Source organism: Syngnathus typhle, linkage group LG7 (genome assembly GCF_033458585.1).
Source record: "Syngnathus typhle isolate RoL2023-S1 ecotype Sweden linkage group LG7, RoL_Styp_1.0, whole genome shotgun sequence".
In the NCBI taxonomy this organism is placed as follows: Eukaryota; Metazoa; Chordata; class Actinopteri; order Syngnathiformes; family Syngnathidae; genus Syngnathus; species Syngnathus typhle.
Window position 1 is genome coordinate 14,134,736 of NC_083744.1, and position 24,466 is coordinate 14,159,201.

At 44.0% G+C, this 24,466-nt stretch overlaps 2 protein-coding genes across 3 annotated transcripts; one reads left to right on the plus strand and one right to left on the minus strand.

Annotated features, from left to right (window-relative positions):
- Window positions 1-3,269: 3,269 nt before the first annotated feature.
- On the minus strand, window positions 3,270-5,607 carry cdkn1cb (cyclin dependent kinase inhibitor 1Cb). The gene is made up of 3 exons (XM_061282177.1): window positions 4,970-5,607; window positions 4,763-4,874; window positions 3,270-3,929 (listed from the first exon to the last, which is right to left on the minus strand). Exons 1-2 carry the CDS (start codon window positions 5,466-5,468, stop codon window positions 4,765-4,767), a joined length of 609 nt encoding a protein of 202 aa, XP_061138161.1. The 5' UTR covers window positions 5,469-5,607; the 3' UTR covers window positions 3,270-3,929; window positions 4,763-4,764.
- A 2,999-nt stretch (window positions 5,608-8,606) lies between these two features.
- Window positions 8,607-24,282, plus strand: si:ch211-272n13.3 (ankyrin repeat domain-containing protein 26). Of its 2 annotated transcripts, none has more exons than XM_061282173.1 (43): window positions 8,607-9,099; window positions 9,261-9,375; window positions 9,451-9,624; window positions 9,682-9,788; window positions 9,885-10,022; window positions 10,104-10,264; window positions 10,398-10,434; window positions 10,503-10,575; window positions 10,689-10,740; window positions 10,818-10,978; window positions 12,368-12,575; window positions 13,035-13,096; window positions 13,172-13,229; window positions 13,337-13,435; window positions 13,969-14,054; window positions 14,139-14,202; window positions 14,279-14,323; window positions 14,397-14,615; window positions 14,688-14,789; window positions 14,872-14,939; window positions 15,197-15,826; window positions 16,059-16,213; window positions 16,295-16,444; window positions 16,551-16,581; window positions 16,639-16,801; window positions 16,894-17,107; window positions 17,198-17,381; window positions 17,456-17,602; window positions 18,038-18,500; window positions 18,879-19,384; window positions 19,603-19,755; window positions 19,875-20,050; window positions 20,116-20,209; window positions 20,314-20,340; window positions 20,648-20,725; window positions 20,826-20,960; window positions 21,062-21,174; window positions 21,349-21,502; window positions 21,587-21,784; window positions 21,967-22,190; window positions 22,279-22,477; window positions 22,605-22,650; window positions 22,731-24,282. In XM_061282173.1, the coding sequence occupies exons 1-43, from the start codon at window positions 8,900-8,902 to the stop codon at window positions 22,859-22,861; spliced, it is 6,600 nt and encodes a 2,199-aa protein (XP_061138157.1). In that variant the 5' UTR covers window positions 8,607-8,899; the 3' UTR covers window positions 22,862-24,282. The 2 variants fall into 2 exon arrangements, with proteins under 2 accessions (XP_061138157.1, XP_061138159.1); XM_061282175.1 differs by having other exon boundaries at window positions 16,660-16,801.
- Window positions 24,283-24,466: the final 184 nt, after the last annotated feature.

Consider the following 24,466-nt stretch of genomic DNA (forward strand, 5'->3'; position numbering starts at 1 on the left):
GAAGCTTTTTTTCGTAGGGGCCCTTCTCAAAATGAGTGTTGATTTATCCAAGATAGACACACTTCTCTCATTTGTTCGAGCATTCGATCACGTGGTGCCTTGTGTGCGCAAATGTGCGTGCGTGCGTGTGTGTGTGTGTGTTATGTGTGTGTGCGTGTGCACGTGTCTCACCTCAGGCTCCAAATCCCAATCAAGCAAACATTTATAGTCCGCTAAGACCTCGGTTAAATGTAACATTTCAACTTTATGACTTTTGTAAACACACAATTTCAGCCCTTGTATTTCAAGCTTAAATTTTGAATTTAAAGTCCCCCCCCCCCTCCAAAAAAAAAAAAAAAAAAGAAAAAAAAAGGATGACACTAACTAACTAGACGGATGCAAAAGTACAGACAGATTAATCTTAGCCCAACTGAAAGTGTCCAATGGTGTCTGGTCGGCACATTGAAAACAAACACCGGGCTAAATTTAGCATCCCATTCATCACGCCGGGGCTTTCCAAAAAAGAAGGTGTGGGTGTAAAAGGGGGGTCAGGGAGCTTTAACTCTGTGACAAAGCCTCATTTGCAGGTCAATGCGATGGCACACTCGCCTCTCGTCTCCGCGCAGCTCGCCTTTGTTGCCGCTCGCCTGCGCCCATGCCAGATGGTCATGGAAAATGCTAATTCGCTGGCCCCGTTTGCCTCCTTTCTGCATTTAATTGCACAGGGCCTTCGCTAATTGTGTGCTGCCGTCGGGTGGTGGAGGATGTGACTCAAAGTTTTTTTGCACGAAAATGACAGTTGTTTTTTTTTCTTTTTTTTTTGCCGCATGGGTTGGATTGGCTTTGGTTGCTGACTTGCAAACCTTCATGAAGGGAATAAACGCGACAGATGGATCCGATTTTATGCTCACAATCCTGCTAGAATGGAAACCAGTTACAAGTGTATTGCTCTCTTCATTGTTGTTTAATAATATGAATTGAATATTTACATCATCGTTTGACAAAAGTCTACACACCCCTGTTCAAATGCCCGGTTTTTGTATTTGCAACATAAATTAATTCCCAAAAATTTCTACCAGTAATGTAACCTGTAACCTGTACAATTTAGCTGAAAATAAATATTTAGAGAGAGGAGTAGTGAAAATAAATGGGAGAAATAATGTGGTTGCAAAAGTGTGCACACCCTCTCAAAACTGTTCACAATCACGTTAATGCCCCACAAGAACAGCGGAACTTTATTTGGAGTCAATCCCACAGATGGAAACGCTCTTGTCCTTGTGACTCCCAAAACGATTCCATCGAAAGAATGTCGCGACGCGGTAACACATCCAAACGCGAGATGTCGGCGTTGCGTTCAAAGGTCGTACGGGACACGGCGAGGGTCTCATAAGCGCGATCCCCCCCCCCCCCAGCGCCACATCGGCAGCTGCTTATGTCATTATATTCCATTGAAGGCTTGTTAGTGAGGCAGAGACAAGAACTGCCATCTCCTCCCTTTGTGGCCATCAAAGTGGTCCAAATTGAGTCATAACAGCCACTTCCTGTACAGAGGGAGCCCATATTAAGATGGATGAAAAATTGGATGGATGGATGGATGGATGGATGGATGGATGGATGGATGGATGGATGGATGGATGGATGGATGGATGGATGGATGGATGGATGGATGGATGGATGGGTGGGTGGGTGGATGGGTGGATGGATGGATGGATGGATGGATGGGTGGGGATGGATGGGTGGGGTCGGATGGATGGATGGATGGATGGATGGATGGATGGATGGATGGATGGATGGATTGATGGCATCTTTACCATTGTGCTTTATGTGGTTGCACAGCTGAAGAGAGAAAAAGTGTAAGGTGACCCCCTTTAACCCCAAGGGGGAGGCACCCCAGCCCCCCAAATGTGTCCCGTCTCCAGCACAGAGGGGACTTCATTAAAGTAACACATGAACAGCTGTTGTCTTTAACATGTAAACTATTGAGATTTTAAAAGTCCACTCAATGACCCCCGCGGCTCCCCGCGGGCATATGGGCGTTAATTAGCTGGATATAGCCATAGATTAATTATAATATTTTTTTCGGCCATTGGTATCAATGGAGCGGGTGGACAAAGTGTCTTTTGTTCTCTGATGCGGGACATTCTGCGGCTGACTGAATGGGTCTTGGCTATGTCTACATGGATTTGCCATATGGCAACAAAAAGCAAAGAAAGAAGCCCGAGAGCGCTTTGTGTTGGAAATCAGAACAAGCCCCGGCAGCTTATGGCTGCATAGAGCCGACAAAGTCACTCTTGCCATCAAAAGTCTCCGTTTTGATCATGTCACACAGTCAAAGCCATTGGAGCAATGCTATGGATGATTACCATAATGCCACTGGGCATGCGTGGATGCAAATATGTCAATAAACACCACTTAAAGGAAAATGCCGTGTCGACTCCGAGGCCCGACGCGATCCTCTCTGGGATGCGTCAGAATTACAAAAAAATCAAATCCCCATAAAAAACAAATGAAATTTAAAAAAAAAATCCTTAAAGCAAATTGTCAACATTGTAAACTAGCCTGGCAATGTTTTAATTACCATTCTTAACTGTCATACAAAAAAAAGATACAATTTACAAACAATAAACTTTTTAACATTTTGTCATACGTATGTAACAAGATGTTCATCTTTTGCATTGTAAGAAATAGTTACTATTTGACGTACATCCCATTTATATTATAGTTTGGATACAAAAGTGACCACAATCAAATCAGTAGGTCGAAAAGCGGCCACGGTTATCCAAAAAACGATCAATTTGATCACTCTCGTTGCTGATTGATGCGTCACGCACTCGCTGCGCATTTGGCTTCTTTCATTTTAGTGTAAACTTACAAGTATGACCTGTTGAATGCTACGTGTCAATAGAAGAGGCCAAATACAAAGACTTAAGTTTTTTTTCTCTTTCCAGCTCTGGCAGGTGGCCTCCAGGCCCGGTGTATCCACAGCGGAGTAAACAGCGTGCGTGTGTGTGTGAGTGGGTCTTTTGGGGGCTTGTTGAGTGCGGCTGCATGTGGGGGAGTCTCGATTGCGGACAATGCGGGGATCCTAAGGCAGCTGCTGCTTCTATAGAGGGCCAAAGGGCCTTTAAATCCCAGCCTATATCCCACAGCTGCCATGCTGCCCAAGTCTCAATACAAGCCCCCCCACCCCCCGTAAAAAAAAAAAAACACCCACCCCCACTCTCACAAGGTATATCAAGGCTGCACCTGAGCCTTTAGCAATCCAGAAAAGAAAGAAAAGCAATACAAAATTTGACTTTAAAAAAACATTTTATTCTCATCTTTTTTTTTTTTGCTCATGAGGGAACTTGCATGGAGAACAAACATTTTTTTTTTAATGGCTCAGACAAAGACGACTAGTGTACGCTACAAACTACATGATTGCAAATACACCACCAATACAAAAATAAGGAACTAAAATAAACATAGGCCATATGGCTGAATCAAGAATTCACTTAACACGTACAAAAGAAACATAAATAAATTATAAATTAAAATAGACTTAAAAATATACATTTACTGGAGAAAATAAAACCCAACGACACATTAACCATTAATAGGCGGTTGTTTCTATAAAGCTGTACACTTTTGGCCAGTGTAGACAATTTAAAGTCTTTTTTTTTTTTCTTAAGGATTGCACAGATGTTAAAACACTGTTAACACTGTCGAGTGGCAGCAACAATGAATGCTACATTTGTACTGGATAGAAAAAAAAAATCACACTCCATCGTCCCCACCCCGAGAGCCCGACCGGTTCAGTCCTGAAAGGCCGGCAATGGGTGTCCGGCCAGCGCTGATCCACGGGACCGGGGGGGAGCCGGCGATAGTCCATTCTTCCCCTCCTCCTTTTTCTTCTTTCCTTCCTCCATCAAACATGCCCACACAAGCAGTAGTAGTGCAAAAAAATCCACCTGAGGAGAAAAAAAATTAAAAATTGAGTTTTCCTCGTAGAACAAAATGGAGAAACCAACAAGCAATAGACCCGAGCGTCCTCCTCGCCAGGATGCAAGATCAGCAAAGGGGCGGTACTCTTTTTTCCCGCCACAGCGTGTGACGTCGTTCCCCTCCCCCATTCCGCCCTACTATTGCTCCCCCCCCCTTACCTCCTTTTCACAATCACCCCTCCCCCATCCACTTCATTTTTTTGGACGTGTTAAATCCTTTCAAAATAAGGTGAGCAAAACAAAATATAACGGAATAGCCTCAACAAATAACGGTAACATTTCCTGTAACAGTAAATGTTTAAATAACAGGATGGAATCAATCCGATGATGCTCAAATACAACACTATTGAAAAGCCTTAACGACTCTTATAAATAACAATAATTTATAAAATACAAGAAACTGACTGCCGCTTTAAAATGTGTTGTTTAAAATGTTTACGTTTTTTAAATAGAAATGGTTCCCCATATTAACCAAGCAAAGATCAGATTCAAAAGACCAATTATGACTCATGATATAGTAAACATCATGAAATATGGATTTATATCAAGTAAAGAGCGACGATCTTCAAACTAAAGCCAAAATAGCTCCAATTAAATATCCCAAACATGTTTTTTTTAACAACTAAAATGGCCGAACGAAATCATCACAACACAATCCAGGCTGGTAAACTATCTTTGTAACTGAACCTTGAAGAAGAAAAAGACCACGCGCAAAAGCTTTACGTGGGCTATAATAATAAAGACACATCTAATTGAATTCAAGTACTTAATAGGCATTGCAATGATTTGTAAAAATGTACCTTCAGCGGATCCTCTTCCTGGGGGTTTGCTCCAAGGGAATGGGAGACTTGGCGTGATGGCTCATCTCCACACACTTTCTCTCCGCGGCCCTCCTTCGCTTCACGAAGAAATCTAAACGCAACAAGGCAGAAAATTGGCGTTGACGCTCTTTTGCACGGAATCTTCCATCGTGGCATTCAGCGTGGATGCTGGGCGACTCAACCTACCTGTGATGTGCGTGTTGTTATCCGCGGGGGCCGACGGCCTCTTCCGTCCGCCACAAGGGGCCATTCTGTGGGCCAGCCTCCGGGAGTTGAGCTTGTCTGCGCGGTTCTCCTGGTTGAGCTCCACCGACGCGCCGTCGCTACCCTCGGGCGCGGCCAGACGTTCCAATGCGTCCGGGTGCAGCTTGACGGGCGTAGCGGGCACGTCGAGCTGCACTGACGAGCTTTGATAGAACGCCGGGGCGCTATCCGAAGAGACCTCCACCCACTCGTAGTCTCCATCCAGTGGGGTGTTTGCCTCAAAATTAAAGTTCCACCGTTGCCGGTCGCGCTCGGAAATCTCCCGCAGTTTGACGCTCATCTCCCGGCTTAGCTCGTCGTGGTCCACCGGTCCGAAGAGGTTCCGACATACGCCGGTGCGCTTGTGGAAGGGGAAGGTCCTCCTGGCCACCAGCCTCTCCATGGCGATGCTCGATAACTGGGCGTGAGACATGTCCCCCATAGGACAGGGGGAAAAAAACGGACTGATTTGGGAAAAACAACAACAAAGTAATGAGTGCGTTTTCCTCGTGTGCGTGTCCCACGCTGCGCAGTTACGTTTAAATGTACCGTACTAGTAAAAGTCAGAGTATATAACCTCCAGTCAAGCCGTCAGTCAGCAGACACCTCGGACGACTTCGTGATTGGCTGCGACAAGTCCAACCCCCACTCCCTCCAAAACACACACACACACGCGCGCACACACACGTACACACGACCCCCACTCGGAGTTGGCCGCGTCTTTACGCGCTGCTTCCACGCAGTGTTTCACAATCTTCACCGAACCGAGGCACACCATTGACATAAAAAAAGAAAAAAATCGCATAAGTCACAGAAAGCGAACACACGTTAGTTGTTAGTGGAAGCGCATTATTATTTTTTTACTCGTCACTAGTTACTGGCACAACTAAAGATCACCAGATATATGTTATTAGGTTAGTAAATTCCGGGAATTTGCAGCTTGGAAACCCTCCATGGAAATTGACAGGAATAAACTAGAAATAGAACGCTGTAGGTCGGAACTTAAATGAAGCTAGTGGTGACAACACATTTGAGCATAATCCTAACAAAAATAAGCAAAAGACATTTTTACAGTCAATAATTCTCTTTGGGACCAATTAGTAAGTGGAATTGGATCCGAGACACGATTGATGAGTTAACAAAGCTGCTCTCACTATACATATTATTATAAAAATAGACACTTGTACAAGGGTTAAAAAAATAGTACAGATGAAATTTATTTAACTACTGGCACTGTAACCAAGATTTTTTTTGTGCTTTATTACTTTACACCACTGCTGACAGAGTGCCACAACTTCATTTTCTTTATTTTCTAGTTACGATTTACTCTTACACAACACAGCCTCCTGGCTTCATCACTCCTGCAACGCCAGACCTCCATTTTCTGGTCTTTTTTTTTTTTTTTTTACGCACACGAAGCAACGTAATCGACACAATGCATACAATAGTGCGCAGTTCTGTTTTTACTGCGGCTTCTCGTCACACCGTCCACCTGCTTGGTTGTAGAAACTTTAAAAAGCAGTAATACTGTCGTACAATTGCATTGAAAACACACAAAATGTAACAAATGTTAGTGGGAATAAATGCGTGGGATTTAATTACAAATTGAATGAATTCAATCACTAGTTAATGCATCTTTGTTTGAATCAAACGCTGAGTTTCATAAAGCTTCCTCTGATAGATGCGGTTTCTCCATTGTGCTGACTTCAGGTGCTTACGTGTTCGGAAAAATAAAAAGTGACGGCCAACGCCTTTGTGTTAGTTAGACGGTGTACGCACAGCGTCCCCTAGAGGTTAAAAATAAGAGCGCCTTCAGAATGATAGAAACTCTGTACTTTGATACATTTAATGCAGGACATGTATAAATGTCATGCTTTGCATTTGGTGTGCTGACAGCTCTCAAAATTGAACTCGGGTAGATGCAATGATGTTATTTTAAAATAATAAAAAAAATATGGTGTGCTGAAACAATCAAAACTAAGGATTTTCATTGATTCACAAGGAATTGACTGAGATTAACAATAACGAAACCCTTTCCGAATTGATATGTATTTTTAAAATGATTTATTTCATATGTTGACAAGTTCAAAGCAATGTCATCTAAAACGTTTAGCGGTCGCACTGCAACGTTGACGGTTATCGCATGTGTGGTGTCATAGCGACATCTAGTGGCGAAATGGTAATAAGAAAAATAAAGCATTTTAACTCCAGATTCCTCCAACCACCAGTATATTTTACTTCTCATCTGTTGTTGGAACACAATTAAGTTACTTTTGCATCTCTTTTTTTCTTCCAGTTGTGTGTTTTGTGCTTTTACTTGAATGGCACTTCCACAACAGGACCCCCATCCCCCTCCCACATGCACATATCCACAACTGACCTGAAGCGAGTGTACCTTTTTGTGTCAAAAGGCTGCGGGCAACACCACAAAGACTTTTGGCAGCAGGTTGGATGGTCATCTGATCCTTGTAAAACTGCAGGCGGGCTTTCAAGTGAGTCACACCCAGCTAAAGCGCTTTCCTCAAAGAGTTAGCTTCTGTTTCCTCACTTAATGACCCACTCTACCAAATTATATATGAGTGGCTCTGTAAGTATAGATCTTTGCACAATGAGCTCTAGATCCTTGTAGGTAGGATACAACGACAAGGGGGGCGGGGCGGGAGTAGAACAGATTTACATTCTGAAGATTATTTTAAATTGTTATATTTTTCATATTCAAATCAATGTAAGCGCTTGTCGTAACAAAGTAAACAAAAAAATGCATGTATTTTCCTTAATATCATAACATTTCACCATACCATTAAGCAATACATTAAACATTTGATTTTATTAAACCTCTAAATATATACACATGCACACATTTATTTGCATGTACTGTAATAGTGTTTTTTTGTTGTTGTCTTTTCTAGTTTCTTTGCTCTAATGGGATTCGGGCTCTGTGCAGTAGACCAGGCAGGTTGACAATAAATCAAAGAGCGTAGTCATTGTTTCGAGACAATGGGCGTTAAATGTGTTTCCTTTTCAGTAATTGGCCAAAGTTGATGTTTGGGGAAGCTAATTGTTTTATAATGCGTGCAGTACAACATGACAAGCAGACAGGTCCCAGACAGCCCCACAAGGCCTTGGGCTATCTTGCCATTCATTTATTCTTTAATTACAAAGCCGTTTATGCGGTTTATGATCTACCACAGCCATTCTGGCTTTTAGGACTCAGATAATGTGGCCTTGGGCAGAGGATATCACACATAGAGCTGAATACACTTCATTCACCGGGATTACAGCAGACCTGAACATTTTACGGCCCCCTGGTCACTTCCTCAACTTAACTTTATTTATAGAGCACATACCCAAAATTGCACACAAAGTGTTGTGGTAAAAACCAGACATATAAAAACAGACAAATATTGTATGATATGGAGCGTTCAGAGTACCAAAATGACTGAATGAGTAAATAAATAATTGAAACTTCTCGTTTCATTATTTACTGATTATTTTCGATCCGGAACGAAGGTTGGCGCTGTTTACCAAAATTCTAGATAACAGCTCTCAATAAAACTCGCAGAATAAGAAATTGGGGTTCTACGCATGCGCATAAACGTCTCGCAGCACCGAGGCGCCGCTTGTGGCGGTCTCAATGGCACTATCGAGCGTTCCATTCAAATAAAAACAATGACGACGCTCCGTGAGCGGCGAAGTTACTGAAAATGACTTGACGTGACCCGTTCTCGGATAGTCGCGTTCAGTTATGTTGTACTCCAACGAAATGTTCCGAGGTTAATCCACTTTGGACGTCTTATTTGTCCGGTCATGAGAGGCGTCAGTACTCCGATTTAATTTAAGTCGCAGACAGATAGTGGCGGTGAAGCCTTAAGCATGAAGAAATTATTCAGCTTCTCCAAGAAGAAACAGTCGCCGTCCCGCGCGGCTGACAGGGGGAACGCGCTGTGTGTTGGCTACGAGGTGAAAGAAAAAGACCTGGGCAAGTTTCACAAGGCTGCCTGGCGGGGAGATGTAGCCAAACTGGAGCATCTCGTTAAGAGCAATGACGTCAACCAGGTTGACAAACACAACAGGTCAGTGAGGGCGACAGGTTCTTCTTCCTCGGAATATTCTTGGGAATTTGAGCAAATTCTTGAAGAAAGTTCTCCATGGTCCTCTTTAAACATAACCATCAGCACTAATAGACATTTCAAGCAAATCCCTTTAATGAATTTTCTTCTCTTTTGACTTACAGAACAGCGCTTCACCTAGCTTGTGCCTGTGGAAATGATGAGGTGGTGAGATTTCTGGTGGCAAAAAAAGCCAAACTCAATTTATGTGACAATCAAAATAAGTCCGCCTTAATAAAGGTAAGCCCGGAGACACGTTTTGATGCATATCAGTGATTTTCATCATCATGGCTATTCTCCCTCATTTTTTATCAGGCAGTACAAGGCCAGCATGATGTATGTGCTACTATTCTGTTGGAAAACCACGCTGATCCCAACCTGGCGGACACGGAGGGAAACACAGCTTTACATTTTGCTTCAAGCATCCCATCGACCTCCACTGTTGACACCCTCGTGGATCATGACGCAGACATCAACGCCCAGAATAAGGTAATGAAGGTGATGAAGACTACAGAATTGTATTTTACGATGTCGTCTCATGTTTAGGAGGGCATTTCACCCTTGACTGTGGCAGTCCAAGAGGACCACTTAGAAGTAGCTGAGATTCTCCTGAAAAAACGTGCTGATGTCAATATTTTGGACAGAGATGGAAGGTCAGTGCCACTGCCAAAAAATGCCCCTCTCGGAGCGTACGCGGTATTTAACGCAGCTTTCTAAATGCCTTTTTTTCTCATCAAACAAACCCGCAGGTCACCAGTAATGATAGCTGCTGGCAACGGATATATCAGCATGCTGCGAATGCTCTTGCAATTTCATGCTGATATTTCTCTGAAGGATAACAAAGGGCACTCGGCTGAGGATTACGCTGTGATCGAAGGCCATCATCCGTAAGTCAAGAACTGACTGAACCTGAAGCGTTGTAAACATCACAGGTTGGAGTCAATGTTGTGGTCTTGACTCTCTTGCAGCTGCGCCATTCTCATCACTGAGCACAGTACTCAAAGGAACCGGGCAGCCTCGCTGTCTCATCCAGGTCCGAGTAAAAAGAAGTCCAAATCCGAGTTGGGTAACGCATCCCCAGCCCTGGAAACGGGCTTCTCCGTGGGAGGACCTGCCATTGACAAAGATGGTGAGCTTCAAATATTTAGCTTGCCGTTGTCAGGGTGTGTCGGTCAAAGGTCAAATGGCTCTGCTGTGAGTGTGCGTATTTGCAAAATTGCGTCTTGAATCAAGAGTTTGTATGTTCCCCTGCATTGTTTCAGATTTTGAGGATAATTCCCAAGCAGAGTCACTAAGCCGGTAAGCTTCTTCATTTCACCGCCTGAAATCTTTCGGTCCAGCTTCCAAGTCTGATTTTATGGTTTTAGGTTGTCGAAAAAAGGCGGGACTGATGAATGGGTTTCATCTGAGGACGACTGTGAGTCACTTATAGTTGAAAAGGTTTGTTGAGTCAGCATAAATTCTCTTCTGGAATGAACACTAATAAGTTCTGTTTTCATCCGTGTTTGTTGTATACTTTTTAAAGCCGCCGCCCTCCCTTTTTTTTCTTTTAGACGCCACCAAAAATGAACCTTAGAAAAATGCTTGAATCGAAAAGAGGAAAAGGTACTTGGCAGCTCATTTTCTCAGAATTATTATTATTTTCTTTGTCGTGGTGGTAATTGTATTCATAACATTCGTAGCCTTTGCAGTGCTTGACAAATCCATGAGTGCTTCCGACTCTGACAGTGACAATAGCGCCGCGAGAGTTGTGCCCAATAAACCCCCAGTAGAACCCTCACCCGTTCCTTTCCGTCCCAAAGCCTCCCAGATGACCTCTACCCCTCTCCTAAACTACTCGCAGGTAACATGTTTTCTGTTGATTCTTGTGTCACTTTCCTTTGATGCCGTTCCTCTCCTTTTTTTTCCCCCCCTCCCCTCCTGTGAACTTTTAAACAAGCCGAGGGCAAACGTGGTGAGATAGAGCAGCTGTCGGGAAATCAGTCAAGTTCAGAATCTGAAGACCCGAGCTCGGAAGGTGATGGCTCTGAGGAAGAGGAGGATGAAGAGGAGGAGGAAGAGGAGGATGAAGAGGAGGAAAGTGAAGAGATAGAAGAAGAAGAGGAGGAGGAGGAGAGTGAGGATGACTCTTGTTTGGCCTCTGGTCAGTCTAACACTTCATCTTCAGAAGACGCACCAAAGCCGCCCTCCCTTCTCCAAGCTGAGCTTGATGATGGAAAAGCTCCAAACAAACACAGCTCTGATGGTGCGCCTGTAAAGAATTTCTCACAAGCACCTGGAACATCACCTTCTCATAGGCTGCGGTCGTTGGACGCCGACCAGGATTTGGTGGTGTCGGCCGTCAGAGTGGAGTCCAAATATTCCGACGAGGATGACGAATTGATGTTGGTGGAAGAGCCGGAAAAGGAGCAGGTTGGTGATGACGATCAAACGAGCCAAAGAAATATGCTGGCCAAAGGCACAACTGGACGCACTGAAAAACGTAGATCATCGTGGGGCTCCTCCTTAGAGGAAACGGACAACCATGGCTGCCAGGACGAAGATGACATCACCAGCAGGACGTCCTGTCCAAAAACGAGGCAGGATCAACAAATAGCCGTTGACGAAACACCTCCGCCAAAATCTCCTCGGTCCAAGAAAAGAGCGTCTTCAGCCGAATCTGATTGGGACTCTCTGTCAGAAGAAGACGGGGCACCACATGCTAGAAGAAACCCAAAGGTGACAGCAGAGGAGCAGTTAGTTGAAGAAGCTTCTCCGGCATCCAAGCGAAACGAACACGCCACACGAAACCGAGACCAACCAGACAACCAACCGGCTGATGATCAACCCGAGCTGTCAGAAAACAAGAAGGATCTTGTGGCGCTGCAGAATCCGCAATCGGGTTTGCCACATGATGAGATGTTAGAAGAAGACAATTGCAAAGTGAACAAAGAGAAGATGTTTGCTATTCCATCTGGCAGAGTCAGTGGCGGCCACTCGGACGGCAGCGCGCTTTCGGAACCGTTGCCGCAAACCGACATTGATGATGTTGATTTGGATTCAGCCAATGAGGTAGGGAGCTTCTGAGGACACGGTCAAGGTGCCACCGTGTTGGAGTAGGTAATCGATAGCGTAGATTGTTCCTTGTATTTTTTGAATTTTTGTTTTTGAAGGTGTGCCTCTGGCCCTGCCTTTTTCCTCATAGGTCATTCCCACAGATGCAAATATCTCATGAGCTAACATTTTTATACAGAACGAGGAAGAAGAAAATGATGCAAGTCACGAAGACCCAGCCGATGATGATGATGACGATGATGATGATGACGATGGGGAGGAAGAGGAGGAAGGAGAAGAAGAAGAGGAGGAGGAGGAGGACATGTCAGATGATCAAGATGAAGGCAACCGAGTCCTGCCGGATGCTACGAATAGTGTTGCTGAGGCTTCCAAAGATGCAAAAAGCGGTAAGAACTTGCAAGTCAAGGTGTTCCTTATTCTAGCCTCTCACACCAAGTTGGAGTCTTCAATGAACCTAACATTAAAAAAAAAAGTTTACAGCAAGGGAGAGTTGAAGATGCTCTCATCAGAGGCACAGCACAGACTGGAAGGCTTGGAAGCAAAGCTAGACAGGCCAGATTGAGATGCTAGAGGAAATGTCCAGAGAAGGATGCTGGAAATGGAGTTGCCAGGTAGGAGCCAAAGGGAAAGAGCACAAATGAGATGTATGGATGAGGGAAGACCTGCAGATAGCTGCTTAGAGGACAGCTAGGTTAGACATGAACGTGAAAGAAAGCCAATGCTGCTAATCTGGATTTATTAACATTCGACAAATATGGTACAAGTGAATAAATTAAAAGACTCACCTCCGATAACTGTTTTTATTTATTGCCCTTTAATGAATGCACTTATTTTGAAAATCTCAGGTGATCATTCCGAGTCGGGACTGCAGAAGGAAAAGGAAGAGCAGGAGTCCTGGGATTCGGAGGTACAGTCCGTTGAATACGCACGTTAGAATAAATGTTACTTCAATTTTTCCATTTTATGACTTGTGAACGACCAGAATGAAGATAAACAAAGCGCACAAGCACAGAATACGGCTCCAGAGACGGTGGAAGACGGTAAAGGTGTATTTTTATTTGTCATCATTTGGTGTTGTAGATGCAGATTTTCCAAATAGAGTTCAGTGCTGTGTGGTCAAAACAACCTGTTGCATTTTTTTTTGTAGACTTGTTATTTAGTCCCTCATTTTTAAGAGGGGCAGGAGGCGGGTGGATGCCTGAGCCTTGGTGGAGTAGAGGCAGGCAAAGAGGCAGCCTGGGAGTGGGTAGGAAACGGGAATGCTCACCCGACCGACTTCCTTTTGGGCCGCTGCATGTTATTTGTGCACCCATCATATATGCACTGAATGTATGCATGCACGGTTCTTAAATGGCATTCTCGTTTTTCAAATAATCCATCCAGCCGTCCAAAGCACAACAGCATTTCATAGTTTGCCAAAATGGGAAAATCAAGTGCAGAGTTGTCAAGTGTTCAATTGTTGAAAAGAACCTGTGATGCTGAGTTTTTGCCCAATCTGCAATCGGAATCATTCTGAATGTTTTGCTTTCCCAACTAAATATTTTCATTAACTCTGAGCTCATTTGCATGAAACTTTTTACATCAGTGTCAACGAGTCATCCACCATTTTGCATATTTTGTCTTTTCACTGCAATTCACGGCTGACCGCTCAAATGTTCTCAACTGTTTTTGCTTTCAAAAAGTAACATCATTTTTGGCTATAGGCTAGTTGGATGAGAGCAAGTTCCGTTTGGGCTAAATGCACAAATTAAAATCTGAAACGTCTTTCTGACTCGCCAGGCCTTGGTACTGTTGCTTCCATTGGCGAGAATAAAGACAGCGTGCAAGACAGAGATGTTCAGAAAGAGGATCCTACGCAAAAAGATGTAAGCTCATCACCAGAATATTTTTAAATAAGTATAAATATGTATAATTATATATTATTTTTATTCTGGTTTTCACCCCACTAGAATGAGCAAACGAAATGGGGACTGCTTTTGAGCAAGTGTGAAGGAAAAAGCAAAGACAAATCAGGTCAGTAAGTCGAAAAAGCCCAGTCAATATTTCTGAATGACTCGATGTACATTTTCTTTCTTTGCTTCTTTCGCAGACTTGATGGAGGAACTCGGTTTGGGAGATTTTGACTATGCTGAAGGTCAGAATGAATTTTTATGAACACGCTGCCCTCAAAAGACTTAACATCATTTTATTTTATTTTTTTTAAATAGATGCATCGGATTGGGATACATCGAGCAACATCAGTAAAAAAAGCCTGCCCGACGGCACTTCTCCCGCACCCGAGGAATCGCCACAATCCTCCAGTAAGGAGAAGGAGTCTCCAAAAGCTCCAATCGCTACCCCGAGGAGGATCGAGGCGGACGAGAACCGGGTTCCGGGTCGTCCTCATCCTCAGCCTCGTTCCAAGACAGTGCCTCAAAAGAGTGACAGTAAGCACTTTGCGCTTTTTATTTTGACGTGCCATTCAAATGAACTTCACATCATGATTTCTATTTCTTTAGCACGTTTTCCTTCAGAATTGGATCACGACCAAGACGATTCAGCCCCATCGTGCATCGATGCCGATGATGACAATCGGCAGCGGCAGGAAGCGGTCAGCCAAGGTGCAAAGTCCCACCAAGCATTTTTTTCATAGTGCCATTTCTGCGCACGAGTTCTCTGTGTAACAATTCTCCTCGTCCGTAGGCCGCCCCGAAGTCCAAACAATGGCAGAAGACCCAAAAAGTCATCTGCAACACGACAAGAAGCAAGAGGTCAGAAATAACAAGCTGATGACATGACACGTGACAATTACATTTGAAATTGGCTTTCTACTCCAACTCGTGTAAATGTGTCATTATGATGACGATAAATAAAAAAATGCAAATTTATTGGTTTCCCCTTTGGAGTTAGAACAGGTTCCATTCCATTCCAGGAATAATATTGTGAAAAGGTAGTTCCTTGTTTGAAAAGATAATTTTGAACCCCCCCCCTCCTTTTTCCCCCCTTTGTTCCCCCGCCGCCATCCAAGGAAAAAGATGATGCATTGGAGTTAGGTGACCTCACCTCACACAAGTTTGGCCTGATCGGCTTGGTTGAGAATGTGGCCAGAGCCCAACAAAGTCCTGATGATGATGATGAAGGTGGTGGTGGTCTGCCACTGGCCCCGTCTGAGAAGCTGTGGGAAGAAGTTGAGAAAAAAGACGCTAAATCCACCTTAGCATGTGAAGAGCAATTGAAAGCAGACATTTCCACTGATGAAAAGCAGGTGAAGTTCTCGTCTGCTGACGAACAATCAAGCGATGAAGAGGAAGGAGAAGCCATTTTGCGCCCCGCCGCTCCAGCACGGAAGCTGCTCCCGCTTTCTGGCCCGGAACAACGAGAGTCTGCTTCAGAAGACTCGGCGGCGGATTCTGCCGACTCATCCCTGAAGGAGGAGAAGATACCAGACCGCCGCTTACCCGCTGCTGAGGGAGTCATGGATGAAGAAGCAGAAGAACCACTCCACAGTAGGTCAGACCCCCACAATAACCCCGAGCTTCGTCACAAACATCAACCAGAAGAACCTGGGAAGAACAGACATTCTTCTACTTATCCTTCGGTTGCCCATGAGGACTTTGAAGAGGACGTGGAGAACTTGAACTTGAAAGTCCAGAAAGAGGTAGAAGATGGACCGCCTGGCTCCTTTAGTCCTTTCAACGTTTGCTCTCGTTTTTCGTTGATGTCTCGTTTCTAGCAGTAGACTTTTGCTTCCTGTGTGGGCTTTGCATGTGTTGCAGTCATTTATTTAGTGAAGGAAATGTTTTCACTCCTTGGTTAGGTTTTAGGTTTGCGAGGAGACTATATGAAGAATGACTTTGTACGTATTTTTTTCTTTGCTGTGGTCTTTTCAGGTCATCGAGGAGACCCCCAAGGCTGCGATTCACAACGTTCTCGGTAGCTCAGGTGGAAGCGCGTTGGAGGGCTTGGCCGTCGAGAAACCTGAGAGTGGCTCAGCGAGTCAAGCTGAAGACTGCCAACAAACACAGAAGCTTCCAACCTCTGACAGGTATTGCACTTTTTTTTTTTTTTTTTTCTGTCTTTAATCCTGGCTTCTAATATGTTTACGATGCCAAACCCACAATTTCAGTCGCAAACCCGAAAATGTTTTCGGAGATAAGACCTCGCTGCCGGCGGGAGGCAGCAAGGCCCATAAATCCAGTACCCGTCAAATCGACAACAGAGAGCTCTCATTGTTTGACGACAGCACTTTAAGTGACGCGTCGGACCATGAAAGAAGGTATTTTTTTAACAGTCCACTCGTTTTTTTTTTGTTTTGTTTTTTTATAATTCATCCTACGGTTTTCACAATAATGTCTTTTTTTTTCTTTCTCTATTGGCTACAGTCATAAAACTGGAGAACAAAGGCAAAAACAGGTAACGTCATTATATTGCCCTTTTTTTCTATCTCATTTCAATTCCGTACGTCTGTAGATTTCATTTTCATCCATTCAGCAATCAGAAGACATCGAGATATCTGAAGATATTGATGAGTTCAATTCGTCATCTGACGTGACCACGGATGATTCAGACTTTCGCCCTTCCGGCCATCGCCCTAGCTCCCTCTTCATTCAGAACCTGGATTCCTTTGTGACGGGTACATTTGATTAATTAATTTAAAAAAAAAAAAGGACCTCCATATACAGAAAGAATCAAATAGAAATATTATGGCTGTATTTGTATACACAGACTCTCGGAGCATGGTAAAGCTGCAAAACATTTTCCACAAATACGAACGCTCCATTCAAAAGGCCAAAAGCCGGCACAGCTTCTTCGCCAACAAAGTGAGCCTCTTGGAAACAGAGAAGGCGCAGCTGAGGAGCGCTCTGGATGAGGTCAAAGACGTCAAATCGGCCTTGGAGCGCAACCAGCTGGACTTGCAAACGGAAGTCACCAACCTCAAGTAAAAACTTCCGGACTGTTATCCTTTCATCAACAGTTTTTTTTTTTTCTCTTCTCTCACATATTTTGTCATGTTATTCTTGTGGCGCAGATTCCAGCTGAAACAGGAGCAAGAAAAGTCACGTAACGCCACCATGATGTACAACACCACCGGCGATAAGCTGAGGAGGACGGAAGAGCAGCGACAGGCTGAGCTTCAGGAGAGACAGAAAGTGGAGCTGACGCTCAGGAACTTGGAGCTGGAGATGCGAATACTAGTCAACAACAAGAAGCAGGTACAGACGCATGTTCTGATGAGATGCCGAGTCGGCGTGTCCTGTCATTGTTGGTGACATTTTTATGTCTCCAGCTGGAGGAGGACAACAGTCAGACCCAAACACTTTTGGCTCAGGAGCGCAGCGCACGCACGGTGCTGGAGAATCTGCTCGGCAGTCACGTGCGCAAGCAGCAAGAGGTAGAGGAGGAGAACAAAAGAAACATAAGCAAAAGTCACCAGGTAATTCCCGTTGATTAAACCCTGAGCAACTGTGATGTCATTTTCAGTCGACAGCAAGTGGCAAAATGGCCGCCCCCTCAGATGGATCATCATTATTATTATTATTAGCAGTAGTATTTTTATCGTACTATTTGATTTATAAATATGCTTAAATAATACATGGTTTCTCATTTTAAACTGATTTTTTTAGTATGTAACCTAATTTATTATTTTATTCATTTCTTTTGTTTGCAAATTAATCCAAAATGTGACACTATACAAGGAAATTTATTTTAAGGCTTCATAATAGTAAGTCACTGGACAGCCTATAAATAAATAAATGTCAGATGTACAATTTTTTTCCTCATGTGGTTGAAAAGCATATTTTGAAGTTTAGGTAAATCTGTGGGATTCAGGTTGTAAGTCTTTGCATTTGTACATTTTAAACACCCATAGGCTTTGTCGCAACTCACGGAGGCCAGCGACAGGGAGCGGGAACTACTCCAGCAGATTTCCATCTGTCACGAGCAGCTGAGCACCCTCAGAAGAGACCTTGAGAATTCCCAAGCCAACAGCAGCATCAGGCAAAGAGACCTCCAGGAGGAGAATAAAGCCCTCAAGGAGCAACTGGAAGAGGCCCGGCAAGCTCTCAAATCCAACACCGACACCCTCAACCAAACCGTCCTGGACTTCAACAACCAGACGGCCACCGTCAAGTCGGAGTTGACCGTCACCGCCGGGCGTCTGGAGAATGAGCGTCAGACCCGAGAGACCCTGGCGGCAGAGTTGGAGTCGGTCCGCGCCCGCTTGACGGCGGCGCTGCAGGAAGCCGAGCGCTGCATGGCGGCTCGCTCAGACGCGGAGAAAGCTCTGCTCCACGAGAAGGAGGAACATCGTCGTCTTCGAGACAGAGTCTCAAGTGAGTTTGTGTGCTATGATGACAAAAAAAAAAAATAAAGCACTTAGAAGCTCAGGCTTGTCCTTTATAGGGGAGTCAGATGAAATTAAAAAGAGCATTAATGATAAGAATTATTTCTCAAGGGATTGTGGATGACAGAAAATACGTAAATATGTTTCGCACAGTTGTTTTATTATATAAGATATTTTTATATATTTTATATATTATATATTTTTTATATTATATAAAAAATTATAGAACTCCATATTATAGGAAAATGGAATCTTGGGAGATGGAAGACTAGGTCTTTTCTGTACAAATTCACAAGCTATACTAAATAGCAACTTTCTGTTTGAAGTGGCAGTCAAATCTTTGACGGACTCTTCCTTACCTGTTCAGGTGACGCATCCAGTCAGCACGAAGCAGTCAACAGCCTTTCTCAGAAGCTGTCCAAAGCAGAGTCGCAAGCAAACCACCTGGAGAACGAGGCCCATCGAGTCATGCTGCAGCTGACAGAGAAGAACCTCCTGCTAAACACGGTACAGCGTGAGAGCGACCACGTCGCCGCTCGCGTCAAAGAGCTCGAGGCGGCGCTGCAGGCCGAAAAGGAGCTGCTCACTCGGGCCGTGGCGCGCCAAGAGGCCACGCAGGAGCGCTTAGCCCAAGCGCAAAGTGAAGGCATGTTGCTACGGCAACAGCTGGAGGAGGCGCAAAACAAAGGTGCCGCGAAGGAGAATGCCGTGACAGACGCCCAAAAGTCTTTCAGTGACATTTTATCCAAGCTTCGTTCCGACTGCGAAGAACGAGTGCAACTGGTGCATGGCCGCAATCAGGATCTGGCCACAAAAGCCGCTGAGCTTCGAGATCACATCCATCAATTGCAGGAGGAGAAAAATGAGAGAGAGGTGACTGTGACAGCACATATTAAAAAAAACTTTATTTAAAAAAATAAAATAAAAATAACACTGAGGTTTTGAACAGTGAGAAAATCAAGACTGTGCTTAAGTACAGGAAAGTAACTACTTAAGAAATTAATGGAAAGTAATTAAAATTAATTAAAATATATTGCACATTGTTTTAAAAAAAATATTACAAGTGTGTTTTCTTTTTCCCTCTGGCATAGGCAAGTGAAAGGCAGCTGCAGCAGGAGTTAGCGGACTCATTAAAGAAGCTGTCCATGTGCGAAGCCTCTTTGGAGATCAACACTCGCTATCGAAATGATTTGGAAGAAGAAAAGACGCGGCTCCTCAAAGACCTGGACAACCTTAAGGGAAAGGTAACAAACGGCAAGGAACGGTGCCGACTGACTTTTTTTCTTTCTTTCTTAATTCCCCCTCAGCCTCATCTGTAATGTTATTTTTTTTTTTTGCATTTCGCATCTTTTCTGTCACACAGATAGAGGAACGTGAATCCCAATGCCTTCAATTTGAGAAACGCCTGAACGATCTCAGATGTCGTCTGGATGAAAGAGAGAGCGAACTCGTCGCCGCCACTCAGAAACAGCAGGAGGCGCTGTCTGCCGCCGCCGCTTCCGACGCTGTCGTCAAACAACTGGAAGAGGCCGTGCAAAGGTAAAATGGACGGCGCACTTTTCAGTCTCTGATCAAATCTTGATGTCCTCCATACGTCGCCTTAGGCTGGAGATTGAAAATGTCAGGCTGGAGGCTGCGGCCAAGCAACAGTCTAACAAACTCGAAGCGCTTCACAAAGCCGCTCAGGAGGAGGCGAGGGTGAGTGCGACGTAATTGCATTTCCAATTTTATAATATTGGACACCACTACACGACATGTACGGCCCTTCGTGACATATTGAAGGAAACTTGTTTTGTTCCCAGCTGCCTGACAGTGCAAACGGAGGAATGGTCGGTGCTTTGCTCTTAGATTTAGCTTCTCTGTGTGCACCTTTGAATTCTTGTCAGTGAAATTCAGCCGTGTTTTTCGGGCATCCTTTAATACAATGAAAAACATTGGGGGAGGTTCTTCTTGGTGACCTCGTTGATTCCTTTCCCTGATTTTGTCGTTGGGTCTTCCATTCTTCCTTTTTTCAAGCTGCATGTTAAAATCTATCCAATGTCTTCAGGATCTATTTAACTCTTTGGATTCTCTATTTTTAAGAATCAAAACACAACACTCTTCAACCAACAAAAATGGGATTTTTTTTTTGTCTAGATCCGAGCTCAGTTGGAAGATTTGGTGACCAACCTTCAAAGTAATAAGATGACATTAGAAGACCAACTCAACAAAGAGGTGAGTCCTGTAGTTACTGTAGCTCTCTTTTTTCTTTTTTTTCCCTAAGCAAATGCCAAGCCCACTTATTTTTTGTTTTGTTTTATATATATATTTTTAGGTGCAGAAGCAAAGCGTGTTGTCCAACAGCGCCCACGACTCTCAGGCCATGTGGGAGGAGGAGCTAAAGAGCCGCTCCAAGTTAGGAGTCCGTCTAGCAGAGCTCGAAAAGGAAAAAGGAGAACTCGGCGGTCAGGTGTGCTTAAGTTTGACCTGAACTAATCTTAGTTATCAAATAGTAAACATTGGCACTTTTTTTCTTCCTGGATGTTGATGGATTTGATGTGGCGTGTTAAGGTGCAAATGGAGAAAAAGAAAGCCAAGAAAGTAGCAGAGCAGAAAAAGGCTGTGGATTGTCGTCTGGAACAAGAGATGGAGAGGAACACGGCACTTCAAAAAGAAATATACAGGTGATTCCCAAGAGCCGCCTTTAGCGGCCCACATATTCTAATTTTGATTCAGTTAAAATTGTTTGCCTTTGTAGTTTACAAGATCCATTATGATGTGTAATACAACAATCATGAGCAGTTTGTTTTTATTTGCTTACTGACAAGTTTGCTGTTTAAAAAAAAAATTGAATTAAGGCTACGGACTCTACTTAAAACTGCCAAGAAGAGGCTGCGGGATCAGAGCACGGGCGGCAGCGGTGGCGGCGGACATGACTTCACCTCGCCACTGAGTAGTCTAAAGATGGACCACAGCCGGGCTGACAGAGTTTTTCACGAAAGGAGAGAAAAGGTTCGTCCATGTGCCTTGTCGCTGTCATTGTAAACTACTTTGCAAAAACACAAGGGTTTTCTTCTGCCTTCTGGTCCTCTCCAGGGAGATCTGGAGAGAGGAGCGCTCCAAGGCAGCCTGTCGGAGACGAGGCTGTTGGAGGAGGAGGTGCTCAACCTCAAACGTAGAGTGGAGGCCTCAGCGGTGGAGCAGAGGCAGATGGAGCAGTACCGGCGGGAGGTGGAGGAGAAGGCCCGACAGGAAATACAGCGCAAGCTACAAGAAGTCAACATCTTTCTGCAGGTAGACTATAAAATCATAAGAAGAATCAAATAAATTGTTTAAAAAAGAATCAAATAATGATAAGAAAAAATTTAATTCTTGCGGTTGTCGATTGAACGAACGATTCGAATCGGCTCTCGTGGCACAGTTAGTACACAGCGACATCACTTTGAGCATCATCATGGTTGTATTTTCAATGTTAGTCCCAAGCGGCGACGCAGGAGGCACAGGACCAGATAAAAGCGGCCAACGAGGCCAGTCTGCGCTTGAGGATCCAAGAACTGGAAAGCGAACTGAACCGAGCGCGAGCCTTCCAACACGACACCTTCGGCCAGAGAGAGTCCACCCAAACGGAACTGGAGCGCTTCAAAGAACTCTACAGAGAGGAGCAGAAGCTCCGCAAGTCTTTGTCCGCTGATCTAAAATGGTCTGGAAGTGCAATAGCGGCTTTCAAAAAAATATAATTATTCAGCCTGAAATAATACTGTCTGACTTTTGCTGTTTTCTGTGAGCAGGACTAACCATCAACTCACGGAGGCCAGTTCCATGTTGGTCACCGAGCGAGGCAGGTCTCTCATAGCCTCCCCTGGGCCGCCGCCAACCCCGTCTGGGAGCGTGGCCACTCTGGGGGGCCCATACAGGGGCCTTGCCTCCAGGCTCCTCTGCCCTGTGGCCGAAGGGCAAAGCAGCAGTGTGGAGGACTACCTGACCATGGTAAGTCATAACTTCAGTGCTACCTTGAATTTGGAGAGGTAGTCCCAATTTAGGAAGAAATGTTTTCCTCCCTCCATTCTTCAAGGTTTTATTGAAATACAATTGCTTAACTGTTGGTCTCCTTCAGATGCAGCGTCAGTTAGATCGAAGCATATCAAGGGAACTTAACAAAGGTACGAGAACAGACGCCATATGCAAAAACGACTACGCGGTATTCCGCCCCGTGACCGACTACCGTTTTTACTCTCCTCAGCCTCGACGGAACTTGACATCTCTTTGGCCCGTATGTCTCCGGTGGGCTCTGCCTCGAGGGTGGACCTGGACCCTGTTAGCAGAGCAAAGCAGCAGTACTTGGAGGTCCTAAAGAAGAACCATGAGGTTTGAGAAACAGCCAGCAGTAAGAAGATGAGGTAGAAATGACTGCAGGTTTGTATCGTCACGCCTGGCTCAACTGGGACGGCACCAAAGCCAGATCGCACAATCAGTTCGGGATTGGGACGGCAAACCAAATGCACATTGCACTTAAGCACTCGGGGAAGTTAGAACACACCTCCGGTACGGGAACCATATCAAATGTTTTAAATATTTTAGCCCTCTTATGTTACTGATTAAGACAGCTAACATGTTATGAACATTAAAAATATTTTTGGATTAGATTGAAATCAGCAACATACAGTGTTGGAATAATTGTCATTCTTTGGTTGTATTGATTTTTGTCGCTCGGTTAACTATTGGTTGTGGGTGATTTATATATTATTCAGGCGATATTTCATTGAAGGGAAAAGATTCTACATTTTACTGGTCAACATTTATCTCAGTGAACTTTTTTTTTTGAACAGTTATTTCTACAGAGGTACCCAACTAAAGTAATTGTTCACGTCACAAATTTCATTTTTCTTTTTGCGCCACTCGTGATTTTTCTCTCTACAACCCATTACAGTGTTGAAAGAATTCACGGGATGTTTGTCTTTTAAGCAGACTTGTAAATAAAATTGGAAAGCGGCGACCTTGCTGTACATGAGACAGCTAATGAAAATATTTTAAGTGTGTGGACTTGTTAGAAATGTCACAAAGTCTGCAACGTTCAAAGCTGCCGACCAAGGTCGATAATTACAGTTTAGCTTCACTGGCTTGATTACAAAGTTTAGTTTGTTTAGAACGTGCAGGCATGTCTTGTTCTCATAATGGAGAGTCGGGGTGGATCGCAGTCCGTCAATATTTCATGAACATTTTTATGTCTTAACCCGCCCCTCATTATTTAGATTTTGATGTGTTTACTTGATATTCCATGTGCGAGAGTGGAACGTTGCTTAAGAAACTATTCCCCTCACTTATTCAGATGACACGATGCGCTTATGATTGCCCCCCCCCCCCATGCTTCTGCTGCATCTTTCTCTCGCTTTGATCCACCCTTCAAATGTGAGCTATTCAGATTTATTTTGGTGTTCTCGACAACAGATGGCTACATCTGACAGACTGACTATTAAAGTGTTATTATTTCCTTTTCTCCCTCAAATTGATGCCACTTCACACGGTACATGTAAAGCTTGCTTTGATTGAGGAGGTTACTCGCGTCTGATTTACATGCGGCCAAGAATACAAATAGATGCATGATGAATGAAAGGCGGCAAGGAGTTGAAAGGATTGTTTTTTTTTTTGTTTTTTGAAAAGTTATGATAGTTAAAAACAAAGCTCTCCTTGTCGGGTCGTCTTTTTGTCATTTATGTTCAGTCAAAAAAAAAAAAAGGAAGAAGAAACAAAAGCAAAGTCTTGTCATGTGCAAATACATCAGTGTATCAAACTTTTTACTGTTGCCTTAATTCAGGGTTGGAGAGGTTGTTTTTTTCTTTCTATAAGAAGGTGCATGCATGTGAGAGAAACGGGCACAATCAAACAAAATGGGATTTAAAAGTAGGGATGAAAGATTTTAAAAAAACAATACAATTTTTGGACAAATTAATATGGAATTATTTTTTTCAAGGTATGCTC

Coding starts and splice junctions, on each gene's coding strand:
- si:ch211-272n13.3 (XM_061282173.1), top strand. CDS start 8,900: ATGAAGAAATTATTCAGCTTCTCCAAGAAGAAACAGTCGCCGTCCCGC. Junction 16,582..16,638: donor GAGAACAAAGGCAAAAACAG/GTAACGTCATTA, acceptor GTACGTCTGTAG/ATTTCATTTTCATCCATTCA. Junction 20,051..20,115: donor CTGGAAGAGGCCGTGCAAAG/GTAAAATGGACG, acceptor ACGTCGCCTTAG/GCTGGAGATTGAAAATGTCA.
- cdkn1cb (XM_061282177.1), bottom strand. CDS start 5,468: ATGGGGGACATGTCTCACGCCCAGTTATCGAGCATCGCCATGGAGAGG. Junction 4,875..4,969: donor TAACAACACGCACATCACAG/GTAGGTTGAGTC, acceptor TGTTGCGTTTAG/ATTTCTTCGTGAAGCGAAGG.